This window comes from Thalassophryne amazonica, chromosome 5 (genome assembly GCF_902500255.1).
Source record: "Thalassophryne amazonica chromosome 5, fThaAma1.1, whole genome shotgun sequence".
NCBI classification, from domain to species: Eukaryota; Metazoa; Chordata; class Actinopteri; order Batrachoidiformes; family Batrachoididae; genus Thalassophryne; species Thalassophryne amazonica.
In genome coordinates, this window is record NC_047107.1 from 126,777,469 (window position 1) to 126,800,343 (window position 22,875).

The following is a 22,875-nucleotide window of genomic DNA, read 5'->3' on the forward strand; positions in this document are numbered from 1 at the left end:
GAAAAGGAAGGTTGGAGATTGGCCTATAATTAGCTAAGATAGCTGGGTCAAGTGATGGCTTTTTAAGTAATGGTTTAATTACTGCCACCTTAAAAGCCTGTGGTACATAGCCAACTAACAAAGATAGACTGATCATATTTAAGATCGAAGCATTAAATAATGGTAGGGCTTCCTTGAGCAGCCTGGTAGGAATGGGGTCTAATAAACATGTTGATGGTTTGGATGAAGTAACTAATGAAAATAACTCAGACAGAACAATCGGAGAGAAAGAGTCTAACCAAATACCGGCATCACTGAAAGCAGCCAAAGATAACGATACGTCTTTGGGATGGTTATGAGTAATTTTTTCTCTAATAGTTAAAATTTTGTTAGCAAAGAAAGTCATGAACTCATTACTAGTTAAAGTTAATGGAATACTCAGCTCAATAGAGCTCTGACTCTTTGTCAGCCTGGCTACAGTGCTGAAAAGAAACCTGGGGTTGTTCTTATTTTCTTCAATTAGTGATGAGTAGAAAGATGTCCTAGCTTTACGGAGGGCTTTTTTATAGAGCAACAGACTCTTTTTCCAGGCTAAGTGAAGATCTTCTAAATTAGTGAGACGCCATTTCCTCTCCAACTTACGGGTTATCTGCTTTAAGCTACGAGTTTGAGAGTTATACCATGGAGTCAGACACTTCTGATTTAAAGCTCTCTTTTTCAGAGGAGCTACAGCATCCAAAGCTGTCTTCAATGAGGATGTAAAACTATTGACGAGATACTCTATCTCCCTTACAGAGTTTAGGTAGCTATTCTGCACTGTGTTGTTATATGGCATTAGAGAACATAAAGAAGGAATCATATCCTTAAACCTAGTTACAGCGCTTTCTGAAAGACTTCTAGTGTAATGAAACTTATTCCCTACTGCTGGGTAGTCCATCAGAGTAAATGTAAATGTTATTAAAAAATGATCAGACAGAAGGGAGTTTTCAGGGAATACTGTTAAGTCTTCTATTTCCATACCATAAGTCAGAACAAGATCTAAGATATGATTAAAGTGGTGGGTGGACTCATTTACTTTTTGAGCAAAGCCAATAGAGTCTAATAATAGATTAAATGCAGTGTTGAGGCTGTCATTCTCAGCATCTGTGTGGATGTTAAAATCGCCCACTATAATTATCTTATCTGAGCTAAGCACTAAGTCAGACAAAAGGTCTGAAAATTCACAGAGAAACTCACAGTAACGACCAGGTGGACGATAGATAATAACAAATAAAACTGGTTTTTGGGACTTCCAATTTGGATGGACAAGACTAAGAGACAAGCTTTCAAATGAATTAAAGCTCTGTCTGGGTTTTTGATTAATTAATAAGCTGGAATGGAAGATTGCTGCTAATCCACCGCCCCGGCCCGTGCTACGAGCATTCTGACAGTTAGTGTGACTCGGGGGTGTTGACTCATTTAAACTAACATATTCATCCTGCTGTAACCAGGTTTCTGTTAGGCAGAATAAATCAATATGTTGATCAATTATTATATCATTTACCAACAGGGACTTAGAAGAGAGAGACCTAATGTTTAATAGACCACATTTAACTGTTTTAGTCTGTGGTGCAGTTGAAGGTGCTATATTATTTTTTCTTTTTGAATTTTTATGCTTAAATAGATTTTTGCTGGTTATTGGTAGTCTGGGAGCAGGCACCGTCTCTACGGGGATGGGGTAATGAGGGGATGGCAGGGGGAGTGAAGCTGCAGAGAGGTGTGTAAGACTACAACTCTGCTTCCTGGTCCCAACCCTGGATAGTCACGGTTTGGAGGATTTAAGAAAATTAGCCAGATTTCTAGAAATGAGAGCTGCTCCATCCAAAGTGGGATGGATGCCGTCTCTCCTAACAAGACCAGGTTTTCCCCAGAAGCTTTGCCAATTATCTATGAAGCCCACCTCATTTTTTGGACACCACTCAGACAGCCAGCAATTCAAGGAGAACATGCGGCTAAACATGTCACTCCCGGTCTGATTGGGGAGGGGCCCAGAGAAAACTACAGAGTCCGACATTGTTTTTGCAAAGTTACACACCGATTTAATGTTAATTTTAGTGACCTCCGATTGGCGTAACCGGGTGTCATTACTGCCGACGTGAATTACAATCTTACCAAATTTACGCTTAGCCTTAACCAGCAGTTTCAAATTTCCTTCAATGTCGCCTGCTCTGGCCCCCGGAAGACAATTGACTATGGTTGCTGGTGTCGCTAACTTCACATTTCTCAAAACAGAGTCGCCAATAACCAGAGTTTGATCCTCGGTGGGTGTGTCGTCGAGTGGGGAAAAACGGTTAGAAATGTGAACGGGTTGGCGGTGTACACGGGGCTTCTGTTTAGGGCTATGCTTCCTCCTCACAGTCACCCAGTCAGCCTGCTTTCCCGGCTGCTCGGGATCTGCCAGGGGGGAACTAACGGCGGCTAAGCTACCTTGGTCCGCACCGACTACAGGGGCCTGGCTAGCTGTAGAATTTTCCACGGTGCGGAGCCGAGTCTCCAATTCGCCCAGCCTGGCCTCCAAAGCTACGAATAAGCTACACTTATTACAAGTACCATTACTGCTAAAGGAGGCCGAGGAATAACTAAACATTTCACACCCAGAGCAGAAAAGTGCGGGAGAGACAGGAGAAGCCGCCATGCTAAATCGGCTAAGAGCTAGTAGCTACGCTAAGCTAGCGGATTCCTAAAAACACGCAAAGTGAATAATGTGTAAATAATTTAGAGGTGATTCAGCAGAAGGAGTGCTTTAGTTAAGGCACGTAAAGATTACACTGGGAAACAAATCGAAATCTAGATAACTAGATCAATCTAACTGCGCAGATTAAACAGCTAACAGATACAGAAAAACACCGCTGTGCTCCGGAACAGGAAGTGATACAATACCGCAGTGAGAGCCAAACACCAGTAGAGATGATAATTTCTTTGACTTCATGCTTGGTTTGTGCTCTGACTGTCAACTGTGGGACCTTATATGTAGACAGGTGTGTGTCTTTCCAAATCATGTCCAATCAACTGAACTGACCGCAGGTGAACTCCAAATAAGCTGTAGAAACATCTCAAGGATGATGAGTGGGAACAGGAGACACCTGAGCTCAATTTTGAGCTTCATGGAAAAGGCTGTGAATATTTATGTACATGTGATTTTTTTTTTTGTTTTGTTTTTTATTACTTCTGCCAATAAAGTTGGACGAAGCTAATGTTTTCACCCCTATTTGTTTGTTTTTGAACAGCCTGGAACTCACAGTTTTTCATATATCTGTATGAAATTTTTATAGAGGATTCAAATCATCATAGGCAAGAACTAATTCAATTTTCAAGGTCATAGTTGGTGCTCTAGTTTTGCATAAATTTGCAAAAGTCTCATAAAAACTTGCCATTGTTATTATGGGGTATTGTGTAAAGAATTTTGAGCAAAACGATGAATTTCATATATTATGGAATAAAGCTGTAACATAACACAATGTGATAAAAGTTCAGTGCTGTGAAAACTTTCTGGATGCACCGTACAAGAGAGTGGATGTATTTTCATAAGTGATGTATTAATGTATTAGTACAGCGGCCACAAACCTTACTCCTGCATATTTTGTAACTCCACCCACTGCTCATTAACAGAGTCAAGTGAGCTCAGCCAATCAATCACTGGGAAACATGAGACCTGACTATTCAGGTGTGTTTGCAGCAGATAAACATCTAAAACATGCAGGGCAGGTGGTCACCAGACTCCACTCCAAAGTTGTTCTGTCAAAAGTACCTTTTAAAAGTTTTTTTCTGAGCATGTCTAAATGTCTCCACACCACCGTGGCCGTGGTATAGATGCAGCCTGTGAGCCCGTCGGTTCTGTTTTTATGGTGAAAATTAAACTCTGACCCCATGTCATGCTGAATATTTATGAATAACTATTACTATATTACTACTTACTAACTGTGTTATGTGATGTTATGCTGTAAACTCTGTGGTGCACCTTGTTGTTTTTTTTTTTACTTCCTTCTCTGAAAACATCCTTGTAAAATCAGGTCAAAGGTCAGTGTGATTTGATTTCTTTCAAAATTTCCCAGTCAGTTAATGACAGAAATTCAATAGGCCTCCACACCTGATACACAAACACTGAGATTTTCACCTGAACACATGTGTGTGTGTGTCAGTCTGTAGTCGGCTAGGCGGAGTATTTCCACACAGTGCCGGAAATACTGTTAAAAAGCACCTTCATGCTGATGATGTTTCGTAAAGTGGTGGTGGTGGGGGGGGGGCTGTGTTGAAAGTTGTCAGTTGAATTCCACCGGTTGGGCCTGTCGGCATCCTACCTGAGGAATGTGGACGGAGGAGTTCCTGGTTGCAACAGGGTGGAGTCTCCCGTGGAGGTCTGGTTCAGCTGGTGTCACTTCCCTGTTGACACGCAGCCGACTGATCTGGAGCCACACTCACTGGAATCTCATCCCAGAGCAACAGGTACAGCAGAATTCCTGGAAATTATTATGATTATTATTTAACTGAATTAAGATGAACAATTTATTTGAGTAGAAATTAAAAGGTAGTGGAATTCCTCTGGAATGTTTTCCACCTGTTCTTTTGTAAATGGATACAAATCAATATTCAAATGTATTAGAAGTTTGTCAGAGAGGATTTGTGTTTCACGTGCACTGTAAAATATAATAAGTTGACTTTACAAAAAAAAAAAATACAAACTTGCTGCCTTAAAAAGTAATTTATGTTGACTTTAATGAATCAGATTTGATTAACTTAATTATTGTGAGTGTGCAGTACTCAAATTAATTTCAACAATTGGATTATAGTAACTTGTTCATTTTGATTTCACAGTACGCAAACTTAAATAACTAGATTATAGTAACTTGTTTATTTTGAGGTTGCAGTACTCAAATAAATGAGATTACAGTAATTTATTTACTGTGAGCATCCAGTACTCAAGTGACAGCTTAATTTGCTTTAGTTTTGCTCATCCATCATATTCAGGTCAACTTAATTTTCTTGACGTAAAAGAATTGTAACCACCACCAACGCTTCTGAGTACAAACAAAGGCGATCACAAACATAACACAAACAAGTCAGAGCTTCTGTCTTTGATCACATGATCACAGATTACCTTTCAATACTGATGACACTCAGTTATACATGCCAATAACTGCTGGTAATCTCATCCACATAAAATCCTTAGAAGATTGCCTTGCAGCAGTGAGAAGCTGGAAGTCTAGAAACTTCTGATAAGACTGAAATGATGGTTCTTGGTCCAGTGAGACATCAACATCAATTTGACCAGTTAACCCTTAGCCAAGGCTCATGTGTCATACATCACACTGACAAAGTGAGGAAACTTGGGGTAATTTTTGATCCTAGGTTGTCCTTTGACCTCCACATTAGAGATATTATGAGGACTGCTTTCTTCCACCTGTGAAATATAGCGAAGATTTGTCCCATCCTGTCTATGGCTGATGCTGAGACCCTGATCCATGTGTTTGTCTCTTCTAGATTGGACTACTGCAATGTTCTATTTTCTGGTTTACCGCAGTCTAGCATTAGGGCTCTCCAATTGGTTCAAAATGCTGCTGCCAGACTTTTGAAACGAAGCAGAAAGTTTGACCACATTACACCCATTTTGGCGTCTCTTTACTGGCTTCCTGTCACAGTGAGATCAGATTTTAAGGTTCTGCTACTAGTCTATAAAATTATTCATGGACTGGCTCCTCCCTACCTAGCTGACCTAATTAAACCCTACGTACCAGCCCGGCTTTGCGTTCTCAGGGTGCAGGACTACTTTGTGTCCCTAGGGTGAATAAGAAGTCTGCGGGTCACAGAGCTTTCTCTTATCGTGTTCCTGTTCTGTGGAATGATCTCTTAGTGAAGCTTAGGGCTAGTGGCCGCAGAACACCTTAGTATTTCTTTTGTTTTTCTTGTTGTTTAATTCTGAAAAATTATACTGTATTTGTTGTCTTTCTGGCACCTAATTCTGTTTTTTTCTCTTTGTTTGAGGTGCAGCTCCATCCAGAAATGGGTGTGGTATCTGTTCCTAAAACCCTCCTGTCCTGTGTGCCAGCAACATTTCCTGTATATTCATTTTGCGAATTGTTTAGTAATTTCTGCCGGTGGCATGGCCCAAGCAGTGGTCCACCCCTTTGAGTCTGGTGTGCTTGAGGTTTCTTCCTCAGAGGGAGTTTTGCCTTACCACTGTTGCCTGTGTTCTTGCTCTGGGGGTTGGTAAGGTTAGACCTTACTTGTGTGTGCAGATGTGTGCAGATCCCAGTGACTCACAGGTCATCTCTGACATCATCCTGTCTCATGAGCACGTGTCTGGTACTTTGTATTTAAATATGCAGCAGTGTTTGGTAGACCACATGCTACGGTGCTACGGTTCCTGATTCTCTCCCCTCAGCCCCAACCAGTCCCAGCAGAAGACTGCCCCTCCCTGAGCCTGGTTCTGCTGGAGGTTTCTTCCTGTTAAAAGGGAGTTTTTCCTTCCCACTGTCGCCAAGTGCTTGCTCACAGAGGGTCGTTTTGACTGTTAGGGTTTTTCTGTAATTATTGTATGGCTTTTTCCTTACAATATAAAGCGCCTTGGGGCAACTGTTTATTGTGATTTGGCGCTATATAAATAAAATTGATTTGATTTGATTTGTGAAGTGCCTTGAGGCAACTTTGGGGCAACTGTTTGTTGTGATTTGGCGCTATATAAATAAAATTGATTTGATTTGATTTGTGAAGTGCCTTGAGGCAACTTTGTGATTTGGTGCTATATAAATGAAAATAAATTGGAAAAAAATTTGAAATTTGAGCACCCTGCCCACTGCTGTAAGAAAGAGTCATTTACTTTTAACATGGAACAGTATAGATGTGTCGCAGAAGACATTAAAAGAAAAGCAGTTTTGAGTTATGGTTTTGATTTATAACCCAACTAATTCCGGACAGTCTATCGAATTAACGTCAACGCTGTCATTTTTACAAAGTAAAAAATATTGCACCCTTTTTAGTTTTAAAGTAATGTGCTAATTCTTAATGTTTGAGCCTTAACACAGATGCCAAAAGGCATTATGGGAAAATGAGCCTCCACTCATCCCTGGTTGATTTTTTTTTTTGTAAAATCTAACACACAAGTTACTGTAACATATGTGTTGGTTTTTGCAAATAAATGTGTATTTATAAATATGTCATTTTGTTATTTGTAAAAAAAAAAGCATTTGCAAAACTGAAAATTCTGTTTAAGTGTGATTCAGCGCAATGAGTAGCGACCGTGTGTTGGACACTATTCACACTCCCACCTAGTAGATGGCAGTGTTCTATGCAGTCTACCAAATAATAAAATATTTACTTACTAAATCAGGGTGGCAACCACAAATACTCCCACAGCGCTGACAATGAGTGGAAAACAGATTGACGAGAGCACCTGTTGTTGAAACATGTGCTCATCGTGGACGTGTGCGGGCGAGAATGCACAAAGTAAATGAGGTAGATCAGCGCATGTCTGAAAGAACACCCAAAGGACACTGGGTACAAAAACGTATTTTTTAAATTTGGGTTAAATGGGATACATCAAGTAAAGCATGTCTTCCAATCTCAAATTACTACTTACTTATTTGAAATGAGTGTTCACAACAGGTTGATGAAAACTGAGTTTAGTTCACTTATCATACTTAATTAATTTGTATGTTCGCATTTACAGTGCATGCGTGTCCTGCCTGCAGAATGCTTTACACAGACTTGCTGAGGTTGTGGGATGAGGCGGTGCGTGCTGTGGATGCCAAGGACTGGATAGGAGCTCTGGCTAAACTTGAACAGATCACCGAACCCACGTCTCGCACCCTGTTTGTCTCCGCCTCAGCTCATCTGGCCCTGGGAGAGCTGGAAGAGGCACAAAAGGTTCTGTCTCTCTCTCTCTCTCTCTCTCTCTCTCTCTCTCTCTCTCTCTCTCTCTCTCTCTCTCGCTCTCTCTGTGTGTGTGTGTGTGTGTGTGTGTGTGTGTGTGTGTGTGTGTGTGTGTGTGTGTGTGTGAATGCATGCTTTGACTGGATGTGAAACAGGGTCACTATAAACCCTGTCAGCCTCAGACTGACACTTTTATTGTGTCACTGTTTCACCTCAGGGTCCTTTGGTGGCCACTCTCCTCTCTCACTTACTTTGACGCATTGCAACTGGCTGGAAAAAATCTCTCACTTTTCTATCTGATGAGTACAGCCCTAGAATTTTTCAACCTGGGCCTTATTTTAATGAAGTGGATATTGATACAGTGCAGTATTCCTTTTCCTAGCATGGCATCCAATAAGAAACTACCATGATTGTCACAAGATAAAGGAGAACATCATGGTGTTGAAGCTGTACAAGAGGCAGTTAACTGGGATGTTTGGCAGTTTAAATAACAGGAGCCAGTTTGGGTACAGTACAGTAACGTGCAAACACAGTCATGGGCTAAACAGCTCTAAAAATGAAAGTAAAAGTAAAATGATTCTTGTCACCACTAAATAAGTAAATATATCATTAGAAGTGTCTGATATCTGAAACACAAATATGCACACAAAGAACTTTATCACCTGTTTTTGTGTTGATTGGATTAACTGCACTTGGCTAGCTCACTAGCTTGATTGGTCTTTACCTGAATAAGTTTATTGCTGGAATAGAAAATATTAGTACTATTCAATCTTGTCTTGCCACTGGCTGCAAAATACTAGCTAGCTAGCATGCTACTTGCTAGCTATTTTTTTCTGGTAGAGAAGCTTGAATCTTTGACTGGACTGTGGCTGCTTGACATGAGGACTTTTTGCTTCAAATCGCAGAAGCTTCCTCAGCTAACCCTAATCCTAACCAGAGCAAGAATTTTAGCTGAGGAAGCTTCTGCAATTTGAAGCAAAACATCCTCGCGTCAAGCAACCACAGTCGAGTCGAAGAGTCAAGGTTCTCTACTATGGAAACCACCTGGACAACTGAGAGCCTTCACAGAAACATTTCTTTCTGGTGTTTTAAAGTTCAACATTGTATGTATGTTGTTGTGAAAGTGTAGGAACACGGACCCACAACAGGGGGCGCAAATGAATGGACAATGGAGGAAGTCAAATAACAACACTTTACTGTTGTGAAGAAGCACAACCAATACGGCGAATTACAATTGTAGACAAGTAGTCAATTTACAAAAAATGTGTCACGTGGGCAGGCTCGAAGATAAGAGACGTCCGTCCAAAGCAGAACCGGAACCACACGATTTCCTCCGCCACCGAACCCTGGGAATACTGGAGCCGCCAAGTCCCGAACACCCAGGTGGCCACTGCCTCCGCTTGTCGGATCTGGTACTGCTGGCAAGGAACAAAAACAGTTAGATGTGGGTGCGTGTGCACCAGCAACACGTATGGTGGGAAAACCACCTCCACCTCTCGTCGGAAAAAGAAACAGAATATCTGCTGTCCAACACACACAAGCAACAGATATTCCTGTCAGGAAGTCAACACAGTCAGCTGAGAACGTTACCTCCTTGGTAGAGCGATATCTCGGCAAAGAGGTGGAGATGTCGTCCTGCTGATATACCACTGCTGATCAGATGATTGGTGACAGCTGTCGTAGGCGATAAGTGACAGCTGTCACCCCAGCTGCTCCTGTGAGGCGGCAGCGCCCTCTGGTGCCTGGAGCCCGCACTCCAGACAGGGCGCCCTCTGGTTGTGATGGGCCAGCAGTACCTCCTCTTCAGCGGCCCACACAACAGGACCCCCCCCCTCAACGGGCACCTCCTGGCGCCCGACCAGGCTTGTCCGGGTGGCGGCAGTAGAAATCGGCCAGGAGGGCCGGGTCCAGGATGAAGCTCCTCTTCACCCAGGAGCGTTCTTCAGGTCCGTACCCCTCCCAGTCCACCAAATACTGGAAGCCCCGGCCCATCCTACGGACATCCAAGAGCTGGCGCACAGTCCAAGCCGGCTCGCCATCGATGATCCGGGCAGGAGGCGACGCCGGACCCGGAGCACAGAGGGGTGAGGTGTGATGCGGCTTTATCCGGGACACATGGAAAACAGGATGGATCCGCAGTGAGGCCGGAAGCTGAAGCCTCACTGCGGCTGGACTGATGACCTTAAGGATCCTGAAGGGACCGATGTAACGGTCCTGTAGTTTGGGGGAGTCCACTTTCAGGGGAATGTCCTTGGTGGACAACCACACCTCCTGCCCTGGCCGATACGCAGGGGCCGGGGTCCGCCGACGGTCTGCATGGGCTTTTGCCCTCGTCCGGGCCTTTAGCAAAGCAGAACGGGCGGCGCGCCACACCCGACGGCACTTCCGCAGGTGGGCCTGGACCGAGGGCACACCGACCTCTCCCTCAACCACCGGAAACAACGGGGGCTGATACCCCAGACACACCTCAAAAGGGGAGAGGCCGGTGGCTGAAGACACCTGGCTGTTATGGGCATACTCGATCCAGGCCAAATGGGTACACCAGGCCGCCGGGTGCGCGGCCGTCACGCAGCGCAGGGCCTGTTCCACCTCCTGATTGACCCGTTCTGCTTGCCCGTTGGTCTGAGGATGATACCCGGACGAGAGACTCACCGTGGCCCCCAGTTCCCGGCAGAAGCTCCTCCAGACTTGCGAGGAGAACTGGGGACCGCGATCAGAGACGATGTCTGTTGGAATCCCATGCAGCCGGACGACGTGGTGGACCAGGAGGTCCGCTGTCTCCTGGGCAGTCGGGAGCTTCGGGAGGGCCACGAAGTGGGCCGCCTTGGAGAATCGGTCCACTATCGTGAGGATGGTGGTGTTGCCCTGGGACGGTGGGAGGCCCGTGACAAAATCCAGGCCGATGTGGGACCAGGGGCGATGAGGCACAGGCAGTGGCTGGAGCAGTCCCGATGCCCTGCGGTGGTCAGCCTTGCCCCTGGCGCAGGTGGTGCAGGCCTGGATATAATCCCGGACGTCGGCCTCCAGGGACGCCCACCAGAAGCGCTGCCGGACAACTGCCACGGTCCTACGCACCCCTGGATGACAGGAGAACTTGGAGCCGTGACAGAAGTCCAGGACTGCAGCCCTGGCCTCTGGTGGGACGTAAAGTTTGTTCTTCGGCCCAGTTCCGGGATCTGGGCTCCGTGCCAGGGCCTCCCGGACGGTTTTCTCTACGTCCCAGGTGAGGGTGGCCACGATAGCGGACTCCGGGATGATAGGTTCCGGTGGATCCGACAACTCCGTTTTGACTTCGTCTTCATGCACCCGGGACAAGGCATCCGATCTCTGGTTTTTGGTCCCGGGACGGTAGGTGATCCGGAAGTCAAAACGGCCGAAGAACAGTGACCAGCGGGCTTGCCTGGGGTTCAGCCGCTTGGCGGTCCTGATATACTCCAGGTTCCGGTGGTCAGTGAAAACCGTGAATGGCACGGACGTTCCCTCCAACAGATGTCTCCACTCTTCAAGAGCCTCTTTCACCGCAAGGAGTTCTCGATTGCCGACGTCATAGTTCCGTTCGGCCGGGGTCAACCTGCGGGAAAAATAGGCACATGGGTGAAGGACCTTATCGGCCTTTCCGCTCTGGGATAGCACGGCTCCTATCCCTGAGTCAGAGGCGTCCACTTCAACCACAAACTGGCGACTAGGATCGGGCTGCACCAGAACAGGTGGGGAGGAGAAGCGCCGTTTCAACTCCTTGAACGCGGCATCGCACCGATCCGACCAGGTGAAGGGGACTTTTGGAGAGGTCAGGGCTGTCAGGGGGCTAACTACCTGACTGTAGCCCTTAATGAACCTCCTGTAGAAATTTGCAAAGCCGAGGAACTGTTGCAGCTTCCTACGGCTAGTTGGTTGGGGCCAATCTCTCACCGCCGCAACCTTGGCCGGATCAGGGGCGACGGAGTTAGGGGAGATGATAAACCCCAGGAAGGACAAAGAAGTGCGGTGAAACTCACACTTCTCGCCCTTCACAAACAGCCAGTTCTCCAACAACCGCTGCAGGACCTGACGTACATGCCGGACATGGGTCTCAGGATCCGGAGAAAAGATGAGTATATCGTCCAGATATACGAAGACGAATCGGTGCAGGAAGTCCCGCAAGACATCATTAACCAATGCTTGGAACGTCGCGGGGGCGTTTGTAAGACCGAACGGCATGACCAGGTACTCAAAGTGACCTAAGGGGGTGTTAAATGCCGTCTTCCACTCGTCTCCCTTCCGCATCCGAACCAGGTGATACGCATTTCTAAGATCTAGCTTAGTGAATATTTGGGCTCCATGCAGGGGCGTGAACACTGAATCTAACAAGGGCAATGGGTATCGGTTACGAACCGTGATTTCGTTCAGCCCCCTGTAATCAATGCATGGACGAAGTCCGCCATCTTTCTTCCCCACAAAAAAGAAACCTGCACCCATCGGGGAGGTGGAATTCCGGATCAACCCGGCAGCTAAAGAGTCCCGGATGTAGGTCTCCATTGATTCGCGCTCCGGTCGTGAGAGGTTGTACAGCCTGCTGGACGGGAACTCAACGCCCGGAACCAAATCAATGGCACAATCGTACGGGCGGTGCGGGGGAAGGGTGAGTGCCAGATCCTTATGGAACACATCCACAAGGTCATGGTACTCCACCGGCACCGTCCCAAGATTGGGCGGGACTCTGACCTCCTCCCTAGCTTGGGAACCGGGAGGAACCGAGGAACCTAAACATACCCGATGGCAGGTCTCGCTCCACTGTACCACTACCCCGGATGGCCAATCGATCCGGGGATTGTGTTTCAACATCCAGGGGAACCCAAGGATCACACGGGAGGTGGCAGGAGTCACAAAATTCTCGATCTCCTCCCGGTGGTTTCCTGACACCACCAGAGTTACTGGAGGTGTCTTATGTGTGATTAAAGGGAGAAGGGAGCCATCTAGTGCCCGTACTCGCACAGGTGAAGTAAGTGCCACCAGAGGGAGCCCTGCCTCCCTGGCCCATTTGCTGTCTAGCAAATTCCCTTCAGAGCCCGTGTCCACCAGTGCTGGGGCCTGAAGGGTTAAATCCTCATAAAGGATTGTAACTGGGAGTCGTGTGGCAATATGGGTGTGTCCCACGTGAATGTCTTGGCCCACCCCTAGCCCAGTCTCTAGGGGCGGGCGTTGGTGTTTAACCGCTCGGGGCAGTCCCTCACTTGATGCTCTATCGAGCCACAAACAAAGCACGCTCCGCGGACCAGCCTCCTCTGTCTATCCTAAATGTGGCCCTGCTCGTGTCCATAGCTTCATCAGCAGGGGGAGCTGTAACCACACGGAGCGTAGAGGCCGTGGAGCGTGGGGAGGGCGGAGCTCGGTTGGAACCGGAAGGGAGAGGGACGGCGCGTGCCCGGCCACGGCCTTCGTCTCGTTCCCGACGGCGTTCTTCTAACCGATTGTCTAATCGTATAACCAGATCAATAAGCCCGTCTAAATCCCGCGGTTCGTCCTTAGCCACCAGGTGCTCCTTCAGGACCAACGACAGTCCGTTTACGAAGGCGGCATGGAGGGCAGTGCTATTCCAGCCGGACCTCGCAGCCGCGATGCGGAAGTCGACTGCATAAGCAGCTGCCCTCCGACGCCCCTGTCTCATTGACAGCAGCACGGCTGAAGCGGTCTCTCCTCTATTTGGGTAATCGAACACTGTTCTGAACTCCCTCACAAACCCATCATATGTCTGAAGGAGCCGTGAATTTTGCTCCCAGAGCGCTGTAGCCCAAGCGCGTGCCTCACCGCGAAGCAGAGTTATAACATAAGCTATCTTGCTAGCATCAGTCGCGTACATGACGGGACGTTGTGCGAAGACAAGCGAACACTGCATAAGAAAGTCCGCGCACGTTTCCACACAACCCCCGTATGGCTCTGGAGGGCTTATGTATGCTTCAGGGGAAGGTGGGAGGGGTCGTTGAACGACCTGTGGAATGTCACTGTTGCGCACAGGATCGACAGGAGGGAGAGCCACAGCAGCGCCCTGAGGGCGCGCTTCCACCTGAGCGGCGAGAGCCTCCACCCTGCGGTTAAGGAGGACGTTCTGCTCGGTCATTAGATCCAACCGAGCCGTAAAGGCGGTGAGGATTCGCTGCAACTCACCGATCATTCCTCCTGCAGACGCCTGTGCGCCCTGTTCTTCCACTGGCTGTTCAACAGCCGGTTGACGCCCCTCGGGGTCCATGACGTTGGCCGAGATATCCTGTTGTGAAAGTGTAGGAACACGGACCCACAACAGGGGGCGCAAATGAACGGACAATGGAGGAAGTCAAATAACAACACTTTACTGTTGTGAAGAAGCACAACCAATACAGCGAATTACAATTGTAGACAAGTAGTCAATTTACAAAAAATGTGTCACGTGGGCAGGCTCGAAGATAAGAGACGTCCGTCCAAAGCAGAACCGGAACCACACGATTTCCTCCGCCACCGAACCCCGGGAATACTGGAGCCGCCAAGTCCCGAACACCCAGGTGGCCACTGCCTCCGCTTGTCGGATCTGGTACTGCTGGCGAGGAACAAAAACAGTTAGATGTGGGTGCGTGTGCACCAGCAACACGTATGGTGGGAAAACCACCTCCACCTCTCGTCGGAAAAAGAAACAGAATATCTGCTGTCCAACACACACAAGCAACAGATATTCCTGTCAGGAAGTCAACACAGTCAGCTGAGAACGTTACCTCCTTGGTAGAGCGATATCTCGGCAAAGAGGTGGAGATGTCGTCCTGCTGATATACCACTGCTGATCAGATGATTGGTGACAGCTGTCGTAGGCGATAAGTGACAGCTGTCACCCCGGCTGCTCCTGTGAGGCGGCAGCGCCCTCTGGTGCCTGGAGCCCGCACTCCAGACAGGGCGCCCTCTGGTTGTGATGGGCCAGCAGTACCTCCTCTTCAGCGGCCCACACAACATATGTATGTATATATATATATATATATATATATATATATATAAACATACATACATATGTTATACATGTGTATACTTGAGCTCTTCATGAAACTCAATTATACCTGCATTAATGATAAATGTGCAGCAGGTGGAGATATTGCTGCATTTCAAGAACCTTGAGGATAGGCTGCTGTGGGACTCGGCCAACATCAACCAACCTGTTGCTTTTATATGCAAATAAATTAAACCTCATGTCCTGTGTTAAAGGTATGGATGATCTGCAGAGTATTTTCACATTCCAAAGTGTCTCCTGCAGTCATTCGTGTATTTTAAATGATGATGTCTGACTTGACCTTTGAACTTGATATGACGTGTTGCGAGAGTCTGGTCCACCGAGTTCATCCACCCAGTATGATTGAAATTGCTCTGTGTCTTTTGAATATATCACCACAGACAGACATGCAGATTACAACTTTCCTCTTCCCCTCCAGCCTGATAAACACGGATACAGAGCATCCGTGCTGATTTGATTTCTTTGCTCTGTGTTGTGAACAGGCTTTAGACATCACCATTGCAAAGGATGAACGTCTTGCTGTTGCCTTTTTCCAGCGAGCGGCCATGATGATGCAGATTGACAGGTAAGCAGCAGCAGTTTGTTCCACTTCCATCTGCAGTTTAAGGATCGTCAAAGGCTTTGAACTCACATACATAACTGCTTCCTGGCTGTATTCATCTAGAGGGTCCTGATTAGCGTTCTCCTTCTCTGTGTTTTTTGCCTGACTGTCCAGGTTGGAGGAGGCTCTGTCAGATTGTATCTGGGCTCAGAAGCATATGCGAGGAAACATGGTCATCGACTACAAACAGCTCGGACTGCGCTTTAAACTGCACAGCTGGCAGGTCTGAACCTCTTTCATGTCACACTTTGATTACCGTAAAAGATCCAGCCACTACAGGGCAATACCACACCAGACAGACAGAAAGGCAAGTGCGGGATGTCTGTCAGAGCCAGTGAGAATGAACAGTGTGCCATCACCTCCTACGATGTGGATAAAACGGTACACCTGGTGCACAAGAACAAAGCTTCATTGATGGAGATTGTGAAAGACGGGAATGCTGCATATTTCTCACAGTGCAGCTGAAACAATGGTGTGTTTTTGGAGAAGGTGTTTCCAGGCTGAGAGTCAGGTCTCATAAATCATACTGCAGGCTGACCATCAGCGATACACAAATCAAATCAGACCGGTTCCAGTTCCAGTTGGCCACCTTATTGTCTCAGGAAGGTTGTGAGCTGAACTGATTATGGAATACCATTTGCTTTGGAGCTTTAAAAGTGTTATGAATGACATTTTACATGAATATAGCAGCCAACAACTATTGTCTATGTGAAGATTTAGTAGCTTAAAGATGCAGAGAATGAAGCAACACTCCTTTTATCCTCTGAGCTTTTCTGTTCCTGATCATATTCCGGCATCATATGCACATTGAGTGTATGAGATTTCCACATCACATCACTGTTGCCCCCCTCTCCGGGAACCATCACCTTATCGTGGTGGAGAGGTTTGTGTGCCGCTATGAACTTGAGAGCTGTGTTGTCTGGAGCCTTTGTGGTCCTGGTAGGGTGTCCCATGGCAAATTGGTCTCAGGCGAGAGGCCAGACTAAGAATGGTTCATAAGACACCATGATAGAACGAGGTAGAGGAAATGTGACCCGGTCCGGAGGAAGCCTGGGGCCCTCATCTGGAGCCAGGCCTGGATGTAGGGCCCGTCAGCAAGCGCCTGGTGGCTGGGCTTGCCACGGAGCCCAGTCAGGCACAGCCTGAAAAAGCAACATGGACCTTCCATCTTCACCCTGTGGGCTCACCACCCGCAGGGGGAACTGTTGGTGTTGGGTGCGCTGTTCTTTGGGTGGCAGTGAAAGTCGAGGGCCACGACGGACCAGACGCAGACTGCAGGGGCTAGCTCTGGGGGTGTGGAACGTTACCTCGCTGTGGGGGAAGGAGCCGGAGCTTGTGTGGAAGGTGGAGCGATACCAGTTAGATCTGGTGGGCCTTGCCTCCACGCACAGCCTTTGCTCCAGAACCACTCTCCTTGATAGGGGTTGGACCTTATTCTTCTCTGGCGTTGCCCAGGGGGTGAGGCGCCGGGTGGGTGTGGGGATACATACGAGTCCCTGGCTGAGTGCCGCTACGTTGGAGTTTACTCCAGTAGACTAGAGGGTTGCCTCCCTGCATCTGACTGTTGTTTGTGCGTATGCACCGAACAGCATTTTGGAGTATTCGGCCTTCTTGGAGTCCCCAAATGGAGTCCTGTATGGGGCTCCGGTGGGGGACTCCATTGTTCTGCTGGGGGACTTCAACGTACACATGGGCAATGACAGAGACACCTGGAGAGGCGTGATTGGGAGGAACGGCCTCCCTGATCTAAACCCGAATGGTCGTTTGTTATTGGACTTCTGTGCTAGTCATGGACTGTCCATAACGAACACCATGTTCGAACATAAGGATGCTCATAAGTGTACATGGTAGCAGAGCACCCTAGGCCGAAGATCGATGATCGATTTTATGATTGTATCATCTGATTTGAGGTCGCATGTTCTGGACACTCAGGTGAAGAGAGGGGCAGAGCTGTCAACTGATCATCATCTGGTGCTGAGTTGGATCAGAGGGTGGGGGAGGACTTTGGACAGACCTGGTAAGCCCAAACGGATCGTGCGGGTGAACTGGGAATGTCTGAAGGAGCCCCTGTCTGACAGATCTTCAACTCACACCTCCGGAAGAGCTTCTCTAGCATCTCTGTGGAGGTTGGGGGCACTGAACCAGAATGGGCGATGCTCAAAGCTTGCCTTGCTGAAGCTGCAGTGGGGAGCTGTGGCCTGAGGGTCTTAGGTGCCTCAAGGGGTGGCAACCCTCGAACAACATGGTGGACACCGGTGGTTGGGGAAGCCGTTTAACTGAAGAAGGAGTCCTTCCGGGATATGTTATCTCAGAGGACTCCAGAGGCAGTTGCAAGGTACCGACAGGCCCGAAGGGCAGCAGCCTCTGCTGTGGGGGAGGCAAAGCAGCGGGTGGGAAGAGTTTGGACCAACCATGCATAAGGACTTTTGGTCGGCACCAAGGTGCTTCTGACGGACCGTGAAGCACCTCGGGAGGGGAAAATGGGGAACCATCCAAGCAGTCTACAGTAAGGATGGGACTCTGTTGACCTCAACTGAGGATGTAATCCGGCACTGGAAGGAACACTTTGAGGAATTCCTGCATCAGACCGGAGCGCCCTCTATAGTAGGAGCAGAGCTGGAAGTTAATGGAGGATTTTCATCAATTTCCCTGGTGGAAGTCACTGAGGTAGTCAAACAACTCCACAGTAGCAAGGCCCCGGGGGTTGATGAGATCCGTCCAGAAAAGCTGAAGGCTCTGGGTGTGGAGGGATTGTCTTGGATGAGACGTCTCTTCAACATTGCTTTGAGGTCTGGGACAGTACCTAAGGAGTGGCAAACTGGGGTGGTGGTCCCCATATTTAAAAAGGGGGACCAGAGAGTGTGTGCCAACCACAGGGGCATCACACTACTCAGCCTCCCTGGTAAAGTCTACTCCAGGGTGCAGGAAAGGAGGGTTCAGCCAATAGTTGAAACTCTGATTGACGAGGAACAATGCGGGTTCCGTCCTGGTCGTGGAACAACCGACCAGCTCTTTACTCTCACAAGGATCCTGGAGGGTGCCTGGGAGTATGCCCACCCAGTCTACATGTGTTTTGTGGAATGGAGAAGGCGTATGATCGGGTACCCTGAGATATACTGTGGGAGGTGCTGCAGGAGTATGTAGTGAGGGGGTTCCTTCTCAGGGCCATCCAACCTCTGTACCTGCAAAGTGAGAGCTGTGTTCGGGTGCTCGACAGTAAGTTGTACTTATTTCCGGTGGAGGTTGGCCTCCGCCAGGACTGCGCCTTGTCACCAATCCTGTTTGTGATATTCATGGACAGGATAACGAGGCGTAGTTGGGGGGTTTCTGGTTTGGTGGGCTCAAGGTCTCATCACTGCTTTGTGCAGATGATATGGTCCTGTTGGCTTCAGCAACTGGGATGAGGATCACCACCTCTAAATCTGAGGCCATGGTTCTCAGCAGGAAACCGATGGATTGCCTACGGGAATACGGCCTTGCCCCAAATGAAGGAGTTCAAGTACCTCGGGGTCTTGTTCATGAGTGAGGGGATGATAGAGCATGAGATTGGCCAGAGAATCGGCTCAGCAGGGGCGGTATTGGACTCGCTCTACCGTACTGTTGGGATGAAAATGGAGCTGACCCAAAAGGCAAAGCTCTCGATCTACTGGTCGATCTTCATTCCTACTCTCACCTATGGTCATGAGGAGTGTTGGGTCATGACCGAAAGAACTAGATCGCGGGTACAAGTGGCCAAAATGGGCTTCTTCAAGAGGGTGGCTGTTGTCTCCCTTAGAGATAGGATAAGAAGTTCAGTCATCCGTGTGGAGCTCGGAGTATAGTTGCTGCTCCTTCGCGTTGAAAGGAGTCAGCTGAGGTGGTCAGACATCTGGTAAGGATGCCTCCTGGGCGCCTCCCAAGGGAGGTGTTCCAGACACGTTCATCTGGGAGGAGACCCCGGGGAAGACCCAGGACTAGGTGGAGAGATTATATCTCCACACTGGCCTGGGAACGCCTCTGGATCCCCCAGTCAGAGGTGGTCAATGTGGCACGGGAATAGGAAATCTGGGGTCCCCTGCTGGAGCTGTTGGCCCCGCGACCCAAACCCGAAAAAGCGATTGAAGATGAGTGAGTGAGTTCACTGCCCCCCCCCCCCATTTCTAAAAAGGCAGCAGTACTAACTACTCACCACACAGCTGTTGAAGTTTTATTTATTTATGTTCCCAGATTGTAGATGGGAGTCACTTTCCAGAAATTTCCCATATAGAGAGCTGTTAATCCTGTTAAAAGGCTCCAACTGTCATTCATCATGCTCAGTGTGGAGAGTGGAGGTTTGAGGAGGAGTGGCTGAGGAGGGATTCTCAACCTTTGTTTACATCCTGAGCTGCAGCAAACAACAATATTTAGATATTTCAAATGTAGTTTTCTATTGGCCCAGTAATAAAGAAAATATTAATCAAGGAAGCTGGAGTGTGACATCGATAGACCAATTGGGGCAGCATCTGAAATCTTTCGGGAACTGTACTGGACCATCATGGTGAAGAAGGAACTGAGCTGGAAGGTGAGGCTCTCAATTTACCAGTCAACCTTTTGTAATAAATGAAAGAAAGCGGTGGAAATGGGATTCATCTGTGGGGTATCTGGGCTTACACTCCTGGACAGGGAGAGAAGCTCGAATATCCGGGAGGGACTCTAAGTAGAGCCGCTGCTTCTTCCCATCGAATGAAGCCAGTTGAGGTGGTTCAGGTACCTGGTGAGGATGCCCCCTGGTCATCTCCTTATGGAGGTCTTCCAGACACCTCCAATTGGGAGGAGGCCCCTGGGAAGGACACACAGGAGAGATTATATTTCCCACCTGTCTTGGGAATGCCTTGGGATCCCCCAGGAGTTACAGGACTTAACTGAGGATAGGGAAGTGTGGGATGAGCTGCTTGCTCTGCTGCCACAGTGACCAGGACATGGATAAGCAGTTCAATGATGAATGAATGAATGAGGGAAAACAGTTAAACACTATATTTGAATGAAAATGATAAAATGTTTGTGCAGTATTTTGTGTGTTCAGAAATTTCTCAGAATATTTGTCTCATCATGAAGGCAAAACTAGATACGTGTCTGGATATTTAAAGCTCAGATTCAAAAGACGTCTTAAGATACATCTTTATCAAGCTGGTGACGAACCCAGTGATAAGGCTGCTGAGGACGTCATCCTTTATATTAGGTCTGGGTGATGGTTTGCGCAGGACGCAAATGCAGGACTCAGACACATGGATCTGTATGTAAAGCAGTTTACTGGAACAGTAAACGGGGTTCGGTACACAGTAAGGCAGTCCAACAAGAGTAACAAAACCAGGAACATCAGGCAAAAGGTGTGGTTGTGGGTACAGGCAGGTAGTCGAAAAACACAAGAAGCAGGCAGGACGAGAATACAAAATACAGAGCTGGAAGGACGGCACGAGGAGCATCGATCTGGCAAAGGAGCAGAGCAAAAAGAGCAGGATAAATACAGTCAGGTGATGAAAACTGAGAACAGGTGAGCTTGGAAAGCACCAGAACGAGGGTGTGGCCAGAGAGAGAGAGAGAGAGAGAGAGAGACCCACCCACCACCAAGCTCCAAGAGAGACAGACAAGAGAGAAAGAGACAGAAAAACCCAAGCAGGCAAAAACCCAACAAGAGAAAAAAACAAACAAACCAGGCAGCAACCAAACAGACAAAAACAAACCACAGTGGAGAAATAACAGCAGAAAAAACTCACATCCTGACACTTTAGTGTACTGAAGCACCTGTTCATGGAACAGTTACATTCCGGGAAGTAATTACTGACACATACTCACTTTTTATGGTCAAAATTATTTCACCTTCAAATAACTGCATTTGCTCTAAGTTGACAAGAAGGTCATTTCATCTTCGAGACAACCAAAAAAAAAAGTACTTAAAAAAGCTATGTTGAAAATACAGACCCCAAAGTACTAACTCAGTGCAGCAAAAGTCAACTCAAGTATGTATACCCTTTAATATAACACATCGAAATCACTTTTACAGCAATTTTGTCTTTACACAAGCCAAAGGGTGATAGAATAAAATTCAAGTCACTTGTTATGCCAGTAATACAAAAACAAAGAAAGAAGGGCCTTTAATGTCATTGTACTTACAGACATACAACAAAGTTTGTCCTCTACATTTAACCCATCATAAGTACAGTTAGACACAATCCAACCACTGGGAGCAGTGGACAGCCACAGTCCGGCGTCCGGGGACCAAGTCTAGATGTAGAGATGCTGCCTTTGTCAGGGGCAGAGAAAGGAGCAGACCCTAAATAAGCATGTTTATGATTGTGGGAGGAAACCCACACAGACACAGGGAGAACATGCAAACTCCTCACAGATAGGGCAGGAAGCGATCCCACGACCTTCTTGCTGTGAGCACTAACCACTAATCCACTGTGCCACCCAACAGTAAGGTACCATATGGTCATTCTGACTGGAGTAGGCAGTCAACAAAAAGTGAAAGAACATGCAAGGAGACGAGTTAGGGAAGCGACCATGACACCCATACAACTCTGAAGCAGCTCTACATGTAAAGGTTTTAGCATGAATGGGGACCCCACAGCAGAGAACAATACATAGGGGAAAGAGAATTAATGTATGAACAATGGTTTACAAGTGATGAACAAAGTCTGAACTCATGGCTCACAAATGCTTCATAGAGTGTAGTTATTATAAAGTGCTTCCAAGTTCTTTGCTTGGCTACAGGTCCCACTCCTACGTATGAATGTCTCCCATATAGTATCAAAAAGGTCTCAATTTTACTTTCGCATTATGCCCTAAAGCAGGGGCCGGCAAGAACATTAGTCTCCTGGCAAGTTCTCTCTCTCTCTCTCTCTCTCTCTCTCTCTCTCTCCAGTTGAACTGTAGACCAAAGCATCCCATCTTCATCAGGCGAAACTTGATTTTTTTAAAATTTTTTACTAAACTTTTTTCTTCTTCTAATGTAAACTATCCAATCGTGTATAAAAGTGACAAATTTAAGAAATGTATTTTCATAACTGGAGCAATGATTAAAAAAAAACAAACAAGTAATGCAACAAAATAAATTCCAACTTTTACTTTTTATAGACTTTTGCCATTATATGAAGAAAATTAATCCAGATTAAATATGCCCTTTGCAGTTTCTTCTGAATTTTCAAAAACCAAAACATTTAGGTACAATGTGAACAAAACCCCAGTTCAGATTCTTAGACAACAGTCCTGACTGAATGTTTAACGGTAACCTTGAAAAACTCTCAGTCCTCACTAACTGTCAAAAACATCCCCCTGGTACAGTTGAGACCACCCCAACGTTTGCTTTGTGTTTACACTCGGACTTCAACACCTAAAGGACCAACTGTGGATGACAGGAAGAGTTCAAACA

At 47.2% G+C, this 22,875-nt stretch overlaps 1 protein-coding gene across 2 annotated transcripts in view; it reads left to right on the forward strand.

Annotated features, from left to right (window-relative positions):
* The first annotated feature begins 4,317 nt into the window (after positions 1-4,317).
* noxa1 (NADPH oxidase activator 1) overlaps positions 4,318-22,875 on the forward strand; it is a 68,271-nt gene continuing 49,713 nt past the window's right edge. Inside the window, exons 1-4 of one of the 2 annotated variants that reach the window (XM_034171325.1) lie at positions 4,318-4,461; positions 7,682-7,878; positions 15,370-15,452; positions 15,603-15,711. In XM_034171325.1, coding sequence (XP_034027216.1) covers positions 7,705-7,878; positions 15,370-15,452; positions 15,603-15,711 — 366 coding nt within the window. In that variant the 5' untranslated portion in view covers positions 4,318-4,461; positions 7,682-7,704. Of the gene's footprint in view, positions 4,462-7,681; positions 7,879-15,369; positions 15,453-15,602; positions 15,712-22,875 lie in introns of those variants that run through there. The other variant, XM_034171326.1, reaches the window with a different exon arrangement.